The sequence below is a fragment of the Bombyx mori genome, chromosome 22 (genome assembly GCF_030269925.1).
Source record: "Bombyx mori chromosome 22, ASM3026992v2".
NCBI lineage: Eukaryota > Metazoa > Arthropoda > Insecta > Lepidoptera > Bombycidae > Bombyx > Bombyx mori.
The window spans coordinates 2,325,880-2,341,573 of NC_085128.1; the positions used below are offsets into that span (position 1 = coordinate 2,325,880).

Consider the following 15,694-nt stretch of genomic DNA (forward strand, 5'->3'; position numbering starts at 1 on the left):
GTAAGTTCATAAGACATAATGCGTTGCGTAAAATTTACTCTTTTAAATCGTTGATTTAACTATGAGAATATTTTTTTATTTTCAGATATATCCAAGTATGCTCATATCAGAGTTGAAAAGGCATGTTGCACGAAAGCTGCATATACCTGTCGAACAACAAAAACTACTGCTACTTGGTAGAACTTTACTGGATGATCACACTATACAAATGTACCCTAACATCAAAGAAGGTACTAAGTTAAATTTGGTTGTGAAGAAACCGGAATCACTTTATGATGCATCCTTTAAGCATTACAAAAGACAAGGCATGTCAGACAAGGATGCTGCAAATACTGCAAACAAACTTCTGAGGATTGTTCAAGAGAAGTTTGATAAAATGTCCTGGGATGAAGTTGACAGACTTTGCTATGACTGCCTGCTGGACGAAAGAGGTATAAGGCGACCAGCCTACATTGAGAATGACATCGAGATTGATGATATGTTTAATTTGTGACCTTGTTACCTTATGTAAATTCTATCTCACCTGAGATTAGAAAATATTTTATATTTTGAATTTCAAAAAAAGTTTTTCATTATAATCACACTTTTCTTTTAACGTCTTGTAGAAAAAGCTTTAAATATTTAGCTTTTTCTTCTCACTAAAATATTTCAGAAATACTTTGCCTATCAATAGTTTATTGTTATATTCTTATTTCACAGCTGATTCAATGCCCTAATTCAATGATCTATTACAATTTAACTTGTGTGATTGTAATTTAATATAGAATATAATTAGGGAGACAAAATTATTTATTTCATTTAATTAATGATCTTAAAAAGTTATTGTTTTATAATTATTATTATTACAGTATATAATAAATGATCATCTCATTAACTTTATAATTTTCATTTTTAAGCTATATGTGAGTAGTATAGTTTGTAGTAGAAATAGTTTATTGAAAAAATATTCAGTTTATTTGTTGTGTAATTTTAGTCATAATTATTTTAGGATTTAGATTAGAATTTGACTATATAAAATCACTGCATGTTAGTGACATTTCTACTATTGTATAATTCAATTTAATATGATGGAAGTAAAACAATAAACATTATTAATGACTTATTTATTTTATTACCTAACCTAACTAGTATTTATATAATACAATCCATGGCAAGTTACACACACGTGCCTTGATACATTCACAAAGCTCTTGAAATAAACAAAAAATAGAATTACTTAAAATAAACCATGTTTACATATTTTGTATACACAGTGGTGACTGGTAATAGTTAAAAGCTATAACAGACCAACATTCCATTCATGGGTATTCCATTTTTTTTAGATAAGTTCATAATCAACCTGATATTTAGTGGTAGTGATGCTGTGACTTCTATGAGACAAGGTCATAGTCTATTTGTATTTAAACCACAGCTTCAGGAATATTTTAAAGGAAAAGAAACTAAGGGTTGCTTCTAACAAAAATAAGTAAGATGGATGAGTCATTTCCCAAACAACCTCATCAAAATTTTACTGGCATAGGCAGTTCGACTCAGTTCGATTGCTGTTTTTTTTTTATTGCTTAGATGGGTGGACGAGCTCACAGCCCACTTGGTGTTAATTGGTTACTAGAGCCCATAGACATCTACAACGTAAATGCGCAACCCACCTTGAGATATAAGATTTATGGTCTCAGTATAGTTTAGAATGGCTGCTCCACCCTTCAAACCGAAACGCATTTCTGCTTCACGGCATGCTGTATCTAATATCAGTATGGCTATTAGGCGAGGTATTTTCGATATCAAAGCCTAAGATCAAGTCACTAAAAGTACATAACTCATCCAACTTAACTCTTAAATGCAATAAACACACTGAAAAACAAAATAATAAATATACAAGAGCATTGAATATCAGAGGCACTTCTCATAGAAAAGACTTACACAAAAACAATCACAACCTTACATGAGCCAAGTCACAAATTCAATTATAATTTGGTACAGATTCATGAGATTATCTAGTGATGTGATGTAGTTTTATTGTAATACATATATCCATTATATGTTTAACATGTAAATATTGTTCGCATGTTTTAACTGACCGTCAGGTTGAAATATTCATTTGTACCAAATTATACACACTGTCACGGGTCTCATTCCAACTTCCCGATTAATAATTATACAACATTAATATCATTGGATAAAAGAAAATATCTTAATTTTATTTACGTATAAATGCACACAAATGGGCTTCGTCAATCCCATTTGAACTAGTTTAAATTAATGTAGGGAAGAAATTAACCATCGAAACTCACATGAGTAAGAGACATTCAAATAAAACAGAGCTCAACGACGGAGAAGATCTACATCCGAAAGAAGCACCATAAGTAAATGTACCGCACACAAAAACTTTACTTTCAAGATTTATTTTTAAATACAACTGTCGTTGAGTAATACATAATACTCTAAAATAGTCGGCGAATACACGAATCCATACCTATTAAACTTAGTGTTAACCATATTATTTCAATGATGTGGAGCATCAACATTGCTACGTGTCACTAAATTATTATTGCTTTCAGATAATATGTACCCAATTTCCGAGATCTACGTACGACACTGCATATTTGTTTATTTTCATTATAAAAACAAAAATATTGTATTGCAACAGCAGTGGTTACATATATCATAGTGAGTTCGTACAAAAGACAAGAAGTCTATTATATTTAAAATTCCATGAGATCCCAGTGCATTATGTGGTCGGTCGGCATCCTGGGGCTCCGAAAGTCAGAGCTGCCAAGTTGACACTTGTCGATCTCGATGGCGGCCACTAGAAGCACAACGTTCAGGAGTATCCGTGCTGCAGTCAGTCGTAGTCGCTGTCCTCTTCGGACTCGGACTCGGATTCGGAACTATCGGGGTGGTTCTTCGTGATCTCTATACAGTTGTCCACGTCCGTCAGCCTCTTCAACGATCGTCCTGCACACAAGGTTGCACATTGAGTACAGAATGACCATTATTAAAATCAACTAGTGGTAGGACCTTTTGTGAGTCCGCGCGGGTAGGTATCAGCACCCTGCATATTTCTGCCGTGAACCAGTAATGCGTTTCGGTTGGGCTGTCAGCTCGTCTACCCATCCAATCAAAAAAAAAGAATCAAGCATAATAATAGATCATTCAAGTTTTTTTTTCTCTAAAACGACAAGGGTTCGTGCTCAGCTGAAATAATATTGTTTGTCAATTTATAATATATTCTAGGCGTTTCAGTTGATTCCCCCTGCATCCCATTGGACATATACTTGAACATAAACACGTATCGGCGGCGATCATACCCGTCAGCGTCGTCAGCAGTCTGTTTTCGTTTCCGGGCGGCATGTTTATTGGACCTAATTTTTTGGCAAGGTCCCTCGCTCGGTCCGCTCCTGAAACTGAAATTCAAATTTCCATGAAAGCCCTTTGTTCAATCCAGCTTATCTGTCTAGAGCCCCGGGATCTAGTCTGGCTGGACCACGACTGGGAGCGAGCGACCTGAAAAAATACTATTCACTCACTGAGTTGATCCGTTGTGTCTATGGGATAGTTGGGAGACAAACTCGATGAGAAAAGTATAAAAATTCAAGTTTTCACGAGTTGTGTACGCGCTCACAACAGATTTACTCATCTTATGTGTCTAAGCCACCGGTGGTGCAAGCTAATGTTTGCTCTCAGTGAGAACATTATGCCAATAATTGTGAACGGAGGAATTTGTCTACATTCCTACGTCCGAGATCTAAGAGATTCCCGATAAGACCTTCCATACTTTATTGCTTATACGGGTACACGTGCTCGCGGCCCACCTGGCATTAAACGGTTACCGGACCCCATAGACATCACAACACGTGTATACAAAAGCTATCCCGTTTTTCAAGCTAAAATGCATACTTCGCGGCAGAAATAGGCAGGGCGATAGCACCATATTAAAAATTTTAATCTTATCAACTTCCAAAATAGCACCATTACCATTAATGTGAATTTTGGAAGTTGATAAGATAAATTTTTGTATAATATATTATACCTCTAGATCCCTCTTGACTCGAATCTTCCGCCATGGCGACTCTCTCCGTGCGGTACACACCGCTGACTAGATCCCACACGAACAAACACTGAAAATTATTTTGCTTCATTAAGTATCGAGTTGCCATCGCTGGCAGACGAAATCTAATAGAATGTGGTAAAGCGTAAAGTCGCTGTTTAAATGAAAGCGCATAGTTATGGATACGGGTGTTTTTTTTTCTACCTAAGCTGGTGGTCTTGAGAGACCATATCAGGGCTCAAACCTGAAGTTGTTGCTAACACGAGCAAGAGCCGTGCTTCGCAGAATCTACCGCTGGATCGGAAACGCGACCCACTGAGAAGATCCGGCGAGAAACTCAATGGGCTGTATCTGTGGGTTACTTTATTCATCGAGCCCTTCGTCACCAGCGACGGGTGTGACGAGAACGATGACCGATGCTTGTGGAGCCTAAAAATAGGGAAGTCCTTTTCTACACAGGGAAGCAGTTGTGGTGGGGCTGTTCTAAACATAAATACCCAGGTTTAGCCTTGACCTGATAAGGCAAGTCATGTTTCCTCAAGCCTAACGGCATGAATAGGAGCGCAGCAACGCAAGAGTGTTAGCTTTCCAGAAGTTTCCCGCCGTTTATCCCCCCCCCCCCCCATGGGAGGAAACCGTAGCGGTTCCTAAAAGCACCGTTAATGGATTGGGAGGATCCGAGATGACGTGGAGGGGCGGGGCTGACCTCGGCTGCGTACTGGTGGCGGTGCAGCAGGCAGCCCGCGCTGGCGTCCCGGCACGGCGCGCACGCCGCCGCCGCGCCGCCCTCCTCGCTCGCCCACAGCCACATCGCACACAACTGGAAATTTGCCCATATAAGTACTTTAATTCAGTGTTAATATCTTTAAACGATTTTATCATTATAGTGTCTCTATCAAATCTACGATCCTCTTTGTAAATGCTTAAGTTTCTGTATAAGTGATTTTTTGTGTCGCTTTGGTGTTATGGTGTCATCGATTTGATGTGCATTTTTTTTGAATATTATTTTATCTCATTTGCATAGGGTGGCCACATTCTCGTCGCGTAACTGTAGGCTTTAGAGAGAGAGAGAGTGGTTAGCCGCTGGATTGTCTGGTGTAATAAACTGAAAGGTGAGAAGGTATACGGACTGACCCCGGACAGACAGCCGCTGCTCTGGCAGACGTCGATGACGTGGCAGCCCCAGTCGAAGCAGTAGATGAACTTCTTGCCGTTGATGTTGCACAGGCGGCCGCAGACCTCGTTGCACAGCAGCTCCGTGTCGAGCGAGCGTTGCTGCGCGCGCACCGCCAGCGCCGGCGCCGCGCGCTCCCAGCCCGCCGCGCCCACGCCCTGCAGCGCCGCGTACCCCGCGCCGTGCGCCGCCAGCGGCAGCGCCACGTGGTACCCCGACATGCAGTCGTCTGCACACGCCGCGGCAACATTACGCGGGATATGGCTTTTTTTATTGCTTAGATGGGTGGATGAACTCACAGCCCACCTGTTTATGTGGTTACTGGAGCTCATAGACATCTACAAAGTAAATACGCCACCCACCTTGAGATATAAGTTCTAAAATCTCATTTTCACAAGGCTGTCCCAGCCTTCAAACCGAAACGCATTACTGCTTCACGGCAGAAACGGGCAGCGTGGTGGTACCTACCCATGTGGACTCACAAGAGGTCCTACCACCACTAATAAATTTAATAAATATTAATGATAATTAAAGGTCTATTTTACGCTATGAAACACCTTTGTTAGACAGAGCGAGGATCTAAAGACCACAAATGAGCCACTGTACAGAGTACTGCATTGAGCTCAGTACAGTACTCTGTACAGTCTCGTCATTAAGTTGTATTTCTATAAGTGATAATAATATCTTGTATTTGTATCAATCAACCATTATAACACCAGGTGGACCGTGAGCTCGACCCACCCATCAAAGCTATAAAATAAAAAAACACAGTATTGAGAAATGTGAAACTCACCTTCGGAATCTGTGAGGATTGAAGTGATTTCATCGTCGCTCTCAACAAAGTACCTCGTAAAGAATTTGCTGCATTTCGAATTGCCGGAGTGCACTAGGTAAGGGTCGTGGACGTTCACGGGGCAGTCGGAGAGTGTTTTGGACGTGTTGTCGTGCACCGACACCGTCTTCAGCGAGCCGTCGTCCAGCATCTCCATCACTCTGTACTCCGATTCGCTATTGTGATCCGACTCCAGGGCAGACAAGCCCGGGTTCTTGAGCTCGCAGCCGGGGGAGGGGGGCCGGCTGATCTGGTTGTGGGTCCTCAGCACCACGCTCTCCACGGGCGGCGACTTGGGTCGCTTCACGCCGCCCTTGCTGCCCGTCGCGCCGATGTAATACTTCCTATTGCTCCGCAACACCCTGAAGGGCACAATGTTCTCGTTGTTGTCCTCCGAAAATTCGTATTTCTTATCGGCTAGCCTCCGTTTCCTGAACAAACTCAATTTCTCACACTTCGTTTCGGTCTCCTCGACGAATTCGTAGGCCTTTTCAGCGTTTATTCTGTGGGTTTCGTTAAACCTAGACATGCTCTCTGCGGGACGTCGCCTCGGAGACCTTAGCGGAGGACTTATCAAGGTCCGTATGGAAGGCGACGGGCCCTCCCACTCCTCGACTAGGTGGTGCGATATGGACGCGGCCTGGATGCACAGCTCCTGTCCCATGACGTCGGGCACGTGCACCGGCCGAGACAGTTGATACGGTTCCATTTCTAAATCCGAGAAGTCCGCTAAAATATTCTGAACGACGTTATTCTGATATTTGGGAGATTGAAAGGCCGCAGAGACATCTGATGCTGGTGTACTAGGATTTGTATCCATTGAACTAAGTTCTTCTCTATCCAAAGCAAACTTTGTGTGTTCAATTACTTCATGTCTTTCTTGGTCCGGTTTAACGAAGTCTATTTCGAGTATGTGTATAAAATCGGTGTATATGATGATTTGGTTAGAGTACGCCAGTTGCACCACCGGTTCGTACATGCTGGAATCAGATGTGCAGAAGAACTTTGTGTGAATGGCGAAGTTGTGTTCCAGACATCTTTTACCCCAGTTTAAATCACCTGAAAAAATGAAATACTTTTAAATTTTTGGTGCTGATAATATATGTCAATAGTATGGACACTTAGTATTATCTTGTACAGTATATCAACAACAAATTAACAACTCTAAAAATAGCATTTGATATCCTCCATCCAAAGTTTTATTCTTTCCTTTATTCCTTTTTACCAAACCGTGTAATCAGAATGTAGCAGCCTGGTAAAAGATGTTGCATCAGCATCAACATCAATCTGCTTCAAGAACAGGCTCAACCGATCCTCCAAATCTCAATACACCAGCATCAGCTTAATAAGCTAGTGGTGTGTGTACAATTTCTTACCATATAATAATAATCCAAAGGTAGTTTCATTATTAATTTTTAATCATATTTAATAACTTTAATCCATGTGTTAAGTAGTTGACATTGGTTTTCGATTTGTTAATTATGTTTTTTATATAAATTTATAACAAAATATATGAGTAATAACGATTTTTACTTAAATTTCAGTTGTATTACTATTTCACACTGTATATGAAGTCATGTTTTAATGGATTTTGCTAAAATGAAAGAAGGTAATTAATTGGTGATAGATATTATTTACCTTCATCTCTAGAAAATGCTGCACATTTCTTACATCCTAAACGAGGAACACCAATTACACTGAGGTAGGATCGTTCCGAGCATGAATCTCTGTAAAAAAAAGTAAGTAAACTAATAAATATTATTCACCAGTATTTTCTGTACCTGTACTATTTTTACAAAAAATATTTATGTAGATCTCAGAGGCAGAAATATTCTAGTAGAGACTACGTACTGACAAGTGTAGTGTGGGACGGTCATCTACCAGATGGACCAACAACCTAGTTAAAAACGCTAGGTCACATTGGATTTAACAGGTGGCAATAAGTAGGCACCGGTCTCATATAGATGGGCCTGTGAAGGTAAGGCGAGGTTACAGTACAGTTTCATGGACTGTAGTCTAACCCTATGTCATGGAGGGCTTCGACAGGTAAGAGTTTATGGAAAATCCATTGTAGCTACCATGGTCTACCTAAAATGACATCATAATGAGACATCGTATTTTTATTTATACATAGTGAGTCCACCTACATAAACCCACGGCATACTATTGCTCATTGAGATGCAAAATTTATGGTTTAATCAATAAGTAGTTTAATATTGGCCTGTATATTTTCACTTTAAAAATAATAATTTACCTTCAATATAAATTATGTTAAAACAATAACTTACGCAATACCATAAACAACAAGCACACCAGGGTTATGCTTCCATTGTGCCATTGATATGGTAACTTTACTGTCAACGCTGTCATCTCCAAACAGAGGCACACTGTGCACTGGACGGACCACTCGACCAGGAACCCACAAAAGAAAGTGAAGGCTGTATAAACAAAATTATAAATATCATCATGCTTCCCCAGAAACAGAATAAATATGTGGTAAAAAGTACAGCATTAATATCAAACAGACAATACAAAACATTTTTATTTATTTTTAATCTATAATATTATACAAAACTTACGTAAACTTCGAACTTTCTCTGAAGTACACTTGTGAGTTACAGCTATATGTAAAACTGAGTAAAAACTGTCCACATTGTGAAAATCCCATGAACACATGCTCCCTAAGATATGACATTGGCACAATATCCATAAGACAGAACCTTAGTCGGGGTGGAATTCTGTCAAATACTTTACGACTCCTTTCATTGTATTTTCTTGATGTACAGCCTAAGATCTGAAAGAGATTTCAAAAGCCTTGTTACTGTCTTCCCGTCTTTCAAAAAATATCTATTGTGGTAGAGGTTATTGCTAATTCACCCACTGTATTTCTACAGTAAAGCATTTAAGCTCAAATATAAATTTAAAGATTGTGCCTAAAACTAGATAACTCCCATAGCTCCTAATTTATTATACTCCTGTTAAGTTCATATTTGTAAGTGTTCTTAACAAATTAATAAAAATACAACATCACCATGCAAATATTGCAACTTACTACTTTTTTTTTTGTTGCCATTGTAGGCAGACGAGCATACGGCCCACCTGATGGTAAGTGGTCACCGTCGCTCATGGACGTCAGCAATGCCAGGGGCAGAGCCAAGCCGCTGCCTACCATAAAGTACTCTCCGCAAGCCTCGTTTGAAGAAGGACATGTCATAGCGCTCGAAAAACACCGTGGAGGGGAGTTCAGAGTTACTACTATTCCCAGCCTCCAACTTTTAAGCTCATTTAATAAGTTTTATTACAATTATAAAAACTTGCAGGTATAAATACTGTACCATATAATCTAGATAGACAAACAAATACATAGTCTGTAATATATTTAATTTCAGCAAAATTATTAAATTCCACAATTAAGAAATCAATCATTAAAATTCTATTGTAGTTTTTTTTTGATTATTCCATTTTATTACCCTCATCAATAACTTTAAAAGAGCAAAGATTATAACTGGGCTGGTCAGAATAACTTCATAGGAACTGTACAAGGATTATCAAACAGACCAAAAGTAAATTTTAAATACTGAAATGCTATTTTATCTCTTTTGTTATTTTGTAAGTCAGGTATATCATTGTGTAATTCTAAATTTAAATAACAATCATTATCTAGTTAAAAAATATATATAACTTTGGCTTAATTTAATAACTAGAACAATTTATACTAATGCTTAATTGTTGTATATTTTTTTTGTCTTTAGTCAACTTAAACAATTTCAGTTTTTTTTGTCCTTTAACCAATTACATTTCCTAATTTTAAATATGCCACACTGGCCATTAGTCTTGAATTTAATTTAACCTTATTTTATTGCTTAAGACCTGCGAATACCAAGCAAAATACATGCTAAAATAAGTATTGAATTTAAAAAAATAATATTATTTTAGTAAGTATTAATAATGAGACATCACATTTTTTATGTCTTTGTTTTTATAGAATATAAAAAAGAAAGTATATGCATAAATTATTAATAGACTTTTTTTTATTTTTTCGATCCAATTTTTGGGGCCTTCTTAAACGATCTATTTATCGATAGTGCTCGTTTGATAATTAACCAAATTTAAAACTTCTGGATCGTGCTCCCATTATTTGACCTGATTCTTTTTAAAAACACGAGCCTCATAGTGGTGGTATGAATAAATAATACAAAAAAAAACAAATCAAAAGTCAAGCATCAAGCTAGGCTCATAGTAGTTAACCATGTATTTATTTTTAACAAATACTAACTTACCTCCCTATTAAACAACTTATGAACAACGTTGTGACTGTTAGCTGGGGTACATTGTGGAGTATCAATAAGAGGTTTATCACATTCATTTTTATTAACAAAATTATAATTCTCAAGCTTTGCAGCCCGAGAATCCATATTCATTTGTTTGACAATTTGACATTTAACTTGACATCTAGCGTAGTTGCTTCGTTTGTTTAGTCCAATTTAATAGGCAAAGAGAGCATATGCGCTGAGGCTTTCATATAATGAGAATATAGGTATCGATAATATAGATACTTTATATAAGCCTGACGGAATCCATATCGCTGGTGAAAAGTTGCATGATACAATTGCATACAACTAATTGATACAAATAACAAGAGATAGTACTTTGTTAGGGTTGAATGGAATGAAAAAACTACTCCGTAAATAAGTATATATATATATTGAGGAGTAAAAGGTTTAAGCGACATTTTGCTTAATATGCGACATTTATTTTTGTAATTAAAGATCCATTTCATTTGGTATTAAATTAGCATCAACAATTCGATGTTTTTAATCGAACTTCAATTATATTTACACCATGCAAATAACAAGTTTTTTCATTTCATTTTTCCAATTTTAAGCTTAAATGGTTCTCCTGCAAAGTTTTAAAAGTGTCGCTTAAACGAAATGGCCTTTCACCCCTCGATACCATGATTTCAATGCACTATAATTTGGAAGAAGCCGGAAATTCACATAAATGTATCTCGTGTCATTTTCTCACACGTATGCACTTTCGTGAATATAAAACTATTGGTAAGACTAATAGGTAGCGTGGCTAGGCCTCGCACAAGGTGGACCGACGACCTCCTGAGGTTCGCGGAAATCCGTCGGATATAAGTAGTGCGGGACCGCTCGCTGGCGAGGCTCGTGTGATGCCTATGCCCAGCAATGGGCTGAAAGAAGAAGAAAAAAAAGAGGATAAAACCAATACTGGTGGTATATAAACGTTACCAAATAGAACCATTCAAAAGATCGTCAGGTTTGAGCCCCGTGAGCTCACCTACTAGTTACGGTTACGCTGGAATAGCCGCTCCAGGCTACCAGCTTAGGTAGGAAAAAAAAAAACATTCAAAGCTTCACTCTCTCCTTTACAGCCAATAAAAAAGCTGGAATAATTTAGAAAATTTAAGTATTGAATACAGATATAATGTACTATTTAGACATATATCATTGAGTTTATGTAATGTATTTGTATGCTATGTAATACTTGTTTTTTTTATTATTTATTATCTATGAGTTTAACGACAATTACAAACTGTCAGTGTCAACTAGAATTTGACTTCTGAGTAAATTAAAAGTAGGAACGTTACGGTTAAAAGAAATTAAACGTGCAAACTTGGTAGCTAAATCATATACATATAAAAGATTTACAAAGATGGAACCAATGACACTTGGTAGTCCTACACATTCGCCCTCAGGGAGCCCTAATGTAGGGTATTTACCGCCTTTTCTGCTGGGTGAAATAAATCCGCCAACAACACCTAGAACAAATAGTTTGTCCCCAACTAAAGGACGAAATCTAGCATTTGGTATGTATAATAAGATACCGGGAACAGCACGCATTGCAAATACCGTTTTAAGCATGTAGCTTTAGGGTAAAATTCTGAATAACCTATTCAAGTGACTTTACCGATCAATCTGAGCTTCAAGCGTAGTCTAACTCCTAAAACTTTTTATTCATTTATGGGCATGTAATTGCTAGAAAATTAATACTTAAACATAAGTAATGTCAATGGTAATCTTTTTTGCAGGTTCACCTACCAGTCCTAGTAAAACATCAACACCAGATCAAAAAATATACCGTCAGAACATCTCTATGCACCAGCAAGCGCTGTATAACCAACAAAGCACATATACTAATATTCCGACTTCACCCAACATATCTTACTCGACTAAGCCGAATGGTCCACCCATTGAAGACTTATTCGACACAATAAAAAGCAATGAGCCGTCTGTAAATAAATCATTGTATAATGATCACAGTTTTCTTGGCTATGGAAATAATATGATGTTACAAAATTCCTATGGAAATAACATCGATCTGTCTGTTAACAATCAATCTTTATCCCAATGGCAGGATATTTGTCAAGAACAAGATGAATACTGGGTGACTGTGTTTGGGTTTCCACCTAATGCTGCTAATACAGTATTGGCAAGATTCAGCAACTGTGGTGCTATTCTGGGTTAGAATGTTATTAACTCTTACTCTTATTATATAAAAAAGATTAGCTCATGTCAATCATCATTGTCTTCTTTCATTAGAAATGCTGATTAAACTAACTAAAACTATTTAAATTAAGTAATCTGAATTTTCTAATACTTACATACATTTCAGTATTAATTTGCATATATTGCTAAATAATTACTCAAATAATTGTTATGATGATCAAATCTCTTTTTATTATTGTGATTTATTCTTTTCCACAAAACTATAATTTTTTACAATTTATATCAATAGACAAGCAGTATCCTACACAAGGCAACTGGGCCCACATTAGGTATGCGACAAGAGCAGAGAAAGAGAGAGCCATGGCTTTAAGTGGAAGGCAAGTCTTGCCAGGGGTAATGGTTGGAGTAATTGAGTGCAAGGAACCACCCCGAATATCTTTTACTAGTCCTGGAATTATGTCACCCGAAAGGTACAATATCTACAGTTTAAATATGTTTAAAATAATCAAATATTACTATTAGGGTTAAATTGGTCATTTGTGCGTTTCTGTGTATTTTATTTATACGATACCAATATTAAGTACCTCCAAATTATCTGGAAGTTGCTGAACTATTCTTGTGTATAATGCTCAATGCGAAAAAAGGATATTAGAACATTTTTAATCTATTATTTCATTTGTTATTAAATTTCTGACTTGTGATTGAGAGCAGCTATTATTATCTTTCGTTTTTATTTGCAGGCAAACTACTGGAGCCCGATCCCTATGTCCAACACCAATACCCTCAGCACCAGTCCCTCAGAAGTCTAGTGGTCTCATTTCCAAAGCATTAGACTATGTGCTGGGATGGTGACAAATACTTTATCTAAAACTTTATTGAAATAACTTAAAGGGATACCACAAATACATTTACATTAATTTTGTAAAAGTTTGATGTCTCTGTGGCCTATAAAATGACCACTGTTCACATCATGCGAATGTTGTTTAATCACAAAATAGATACTAATTTTCACAATTTTAATGAATGGGGTGAGGATGACAGTTTTACCTGATAACGTCTGGACTTCGGGAAAAAGAGATATTTCATCATCAAATACTGAATAGTTTTGATTTTATGATTTGATGTCTGTGGCCTGGTAGAATAGAAAGAAAAAAAACGCGGTCTGTAGGTTTGGACAAGGTCAGTAACCTGTATTCTAAAAAACTTATTTAAATGTCATTCCATACTATTTATATAGAAATAAGATATTACCTACTATTTTAACTCTTCCAGCCCTACTGATCTGAATTTTGAGGACATTAATCTCAATGTAATATTTTTGTTTAATAATATAAAATTAATATTATTCACAAAATTATGTTTACAATTTAATGTTTATTACATAATCACCTGTGAAGGCCGTGTTTTCGTTTAAGGTAATACTGTCATCCCTATCTTCTATATAAAAAATTGTATTAGCAACATTGTAGTAATAAATAGATCATAAAAAAAAAAAAAAAGTAGGTATATATCGAATTTAGTGGTTGAGCAGGTTCTTAGCCTGTAAGGACCGATACTACTGTCCTATATATTTCTGCTGAAGTAGCTCTGCTAATGTAATTGAGCCTAATCTCATCTCTCGAGGGAAACGGTGTATTCAGGTTGGGACGCTAATGCTTTCCGGTGACCTTTATACCTGTAGAAATTAGCTACTTCACATATAATTGAGAAAGATCTAGCAAATATTTATCTAAAGGATATTTCGTTTAAAAAAATTATCAAAATAGAAACTTAACGAATTTAAGAATTTTATTAAACATTTACAACATTTACCAGCAAGAGCTGCGCCATTTGAATGTATTAAAACAATATGTCAGAAAATAAATCGCATGTAACCTATAATATTAAACGACCTATTTTTTTTATGTGTAACATTTTAACTCTCTGAAATGAGCACTTGGTGAGCCAAAATTAACCGAAAAGCCGAAATAGGCTTCGTGAAATTATGACAAAAGTTTGTAATCAAATCTAGAGGAGCGCGTACAATTCGAACTAACATTATAAATGCTGTGATTTATGTTTTTAGTTATACTGTGTCAAATATTCATAACAAATACAGTCAAACCTGGGTAAGTGAGAACTGGATAAGTGAGAAAACTCTATAAGTGAGAGTAATAGCCAGGACCCGTCATTTTAAGCTCCCAAAACCTCTATTAGCGAGAAACAGAAACCTCTGTAAGAGAGAGTCGTTTTTCCCTCATGGACCTCCGTAAGTGAGACTGCTACTTATCTATACCTCTATAAGTAACAGTCGAGCTTTATTTATTTATATTATTTAGGAGGAACAAATGAAAAAACAAATTACAAATTTAACATCTGCTATTTTATGACTCATTCTTAACTTTTGTGGAACTTTCTACCATTGATTTTGAATTGTTTTCTCGTCAATATTGAACCTATTCTATTTCGTGGAACTAAATAACGTTGTTATTTTATCGCATTCTTTTAGAATGGACACGTGTGCCTATGTACCGTCCTGTTTGTCGGACTTATTCAGCTTATCGTTAATCAATTGCGAAGAAAAGTTCTGTTCTGTATCATGTCAAAACTGAAAATTAAAGTACTGTCATTAAGTGATAAACTTAAATAGTGAATGCGTTTGAATCCGGAAAATCGCGAAATAAAATTCAGAGGAAGCATTAAACAGAAACTTGGGTTTTGTGAGAAACCTCTATAAGCGAGAATGAGATTGTGCTCCCTTGAACTCTCTCTTATCCAGGTTTGACTGTACTATTTTAGAGGGATATATTTTTTCTACATTAACTCAATTGAAGCAGTGGGTAAAAGTTAGTTTTTAACATTACTGATCTGTGCTATCGACACACAATTTTCCCATTAATGAAGTTTCATGTTGCGCACCAATACGGACTAAATTCATTGTTTAAATTTACTTATAGGTACTGTATACTATACCTTACCTATACTATACTTGTTTGCTTTTGGCTGGTTCAGATGCTTTAATTACATGTGATCATTGATTAATTTATTCAACATATCAACATGCAATCTTAATTATGTTAGCTTTAAGATAATGTTAACAGGAATGAAATTTATAAATAAAAGAATAATTCGATATCCAAAACTTTTATTTTTTTCATCTTACACACGACGAAACTTACATTTATCTAACT

At 36.6% G+C, this 15,694-nt stretch overlaps 3 protein-coding genes across 3 annotated transcripts in view; 2 read left to right on the forward strand and 1 right to left on the reverse strand.

The window, feature by feature from the left end:
- The window catches only part of LOC101743019 (ubiquitin-like protein 4A), a 1,820-nt gene extending 722 nt beyond the window's left edge, over positions 1–1,098 (forward strand). The window contains exon 2 of the mRNA XM_004924747.5: positions 86–1,098. Coding sequence (XP_004924804.2) covers positions 86–493 — 408 coding nt within the window. The 3' untranslated portion in view covers positions 494–1,098. The remainder of the gene's footprint in view (positions 1–85) is intronic.
- On the reverse strand, positions 1,089–10,573 carry LOC105841428 (uncharacterized). The gene is made up of 10 exons (XM_038018879.2): positions 10,332–10,573; positions 8,631–8,845; positions 8,340–8,489; positions 7,690–7,778; positions 6,013–7,110; positions 5,180–5,448; positions 4,752–4,865; positions 4,028–4,115; positions 3,306–3,401; positions 1,089–2,952 (listed from the first exon to the last, which is right to left on the reverse strand). Exons 1-10 carry the CDS (start codon positions 10,470–10,472, stop codon positions 2,840–2,842), a joined length of 2,373 nt encoding a protein of 790 aa, XP_037874807.1. The 5' UTR covers positions 10,473–10,573; the 3' UTR covers positions 1,089–2,839.
- Positions 10,574–11,602: 1,029 nt separating this feature from the next.
- Positions 11,603–15,645, forward strand: LOC101742780 (nucleoporin Nup35). The gene is made up of 4 exons (XM_004924745.4): positions 11,603–11,884; positions 12,107–12,538; positions 12,814–12,994; positions 13,265–15,645. Exons 1-4 carry the CDS (start codon positions 11,731–11,733, stop codon positions 13,374–13,376), a joined length of 879 nt encoding a protein of 292 aa, XP_004924802.1. The 5' UTR covers positions 11,603–11,730; the 3' UTR covers positions 13,377–15,645.
- The last annotated feature ends 49 nt before the right edge of the window (positions 15,646–15,694 follow it).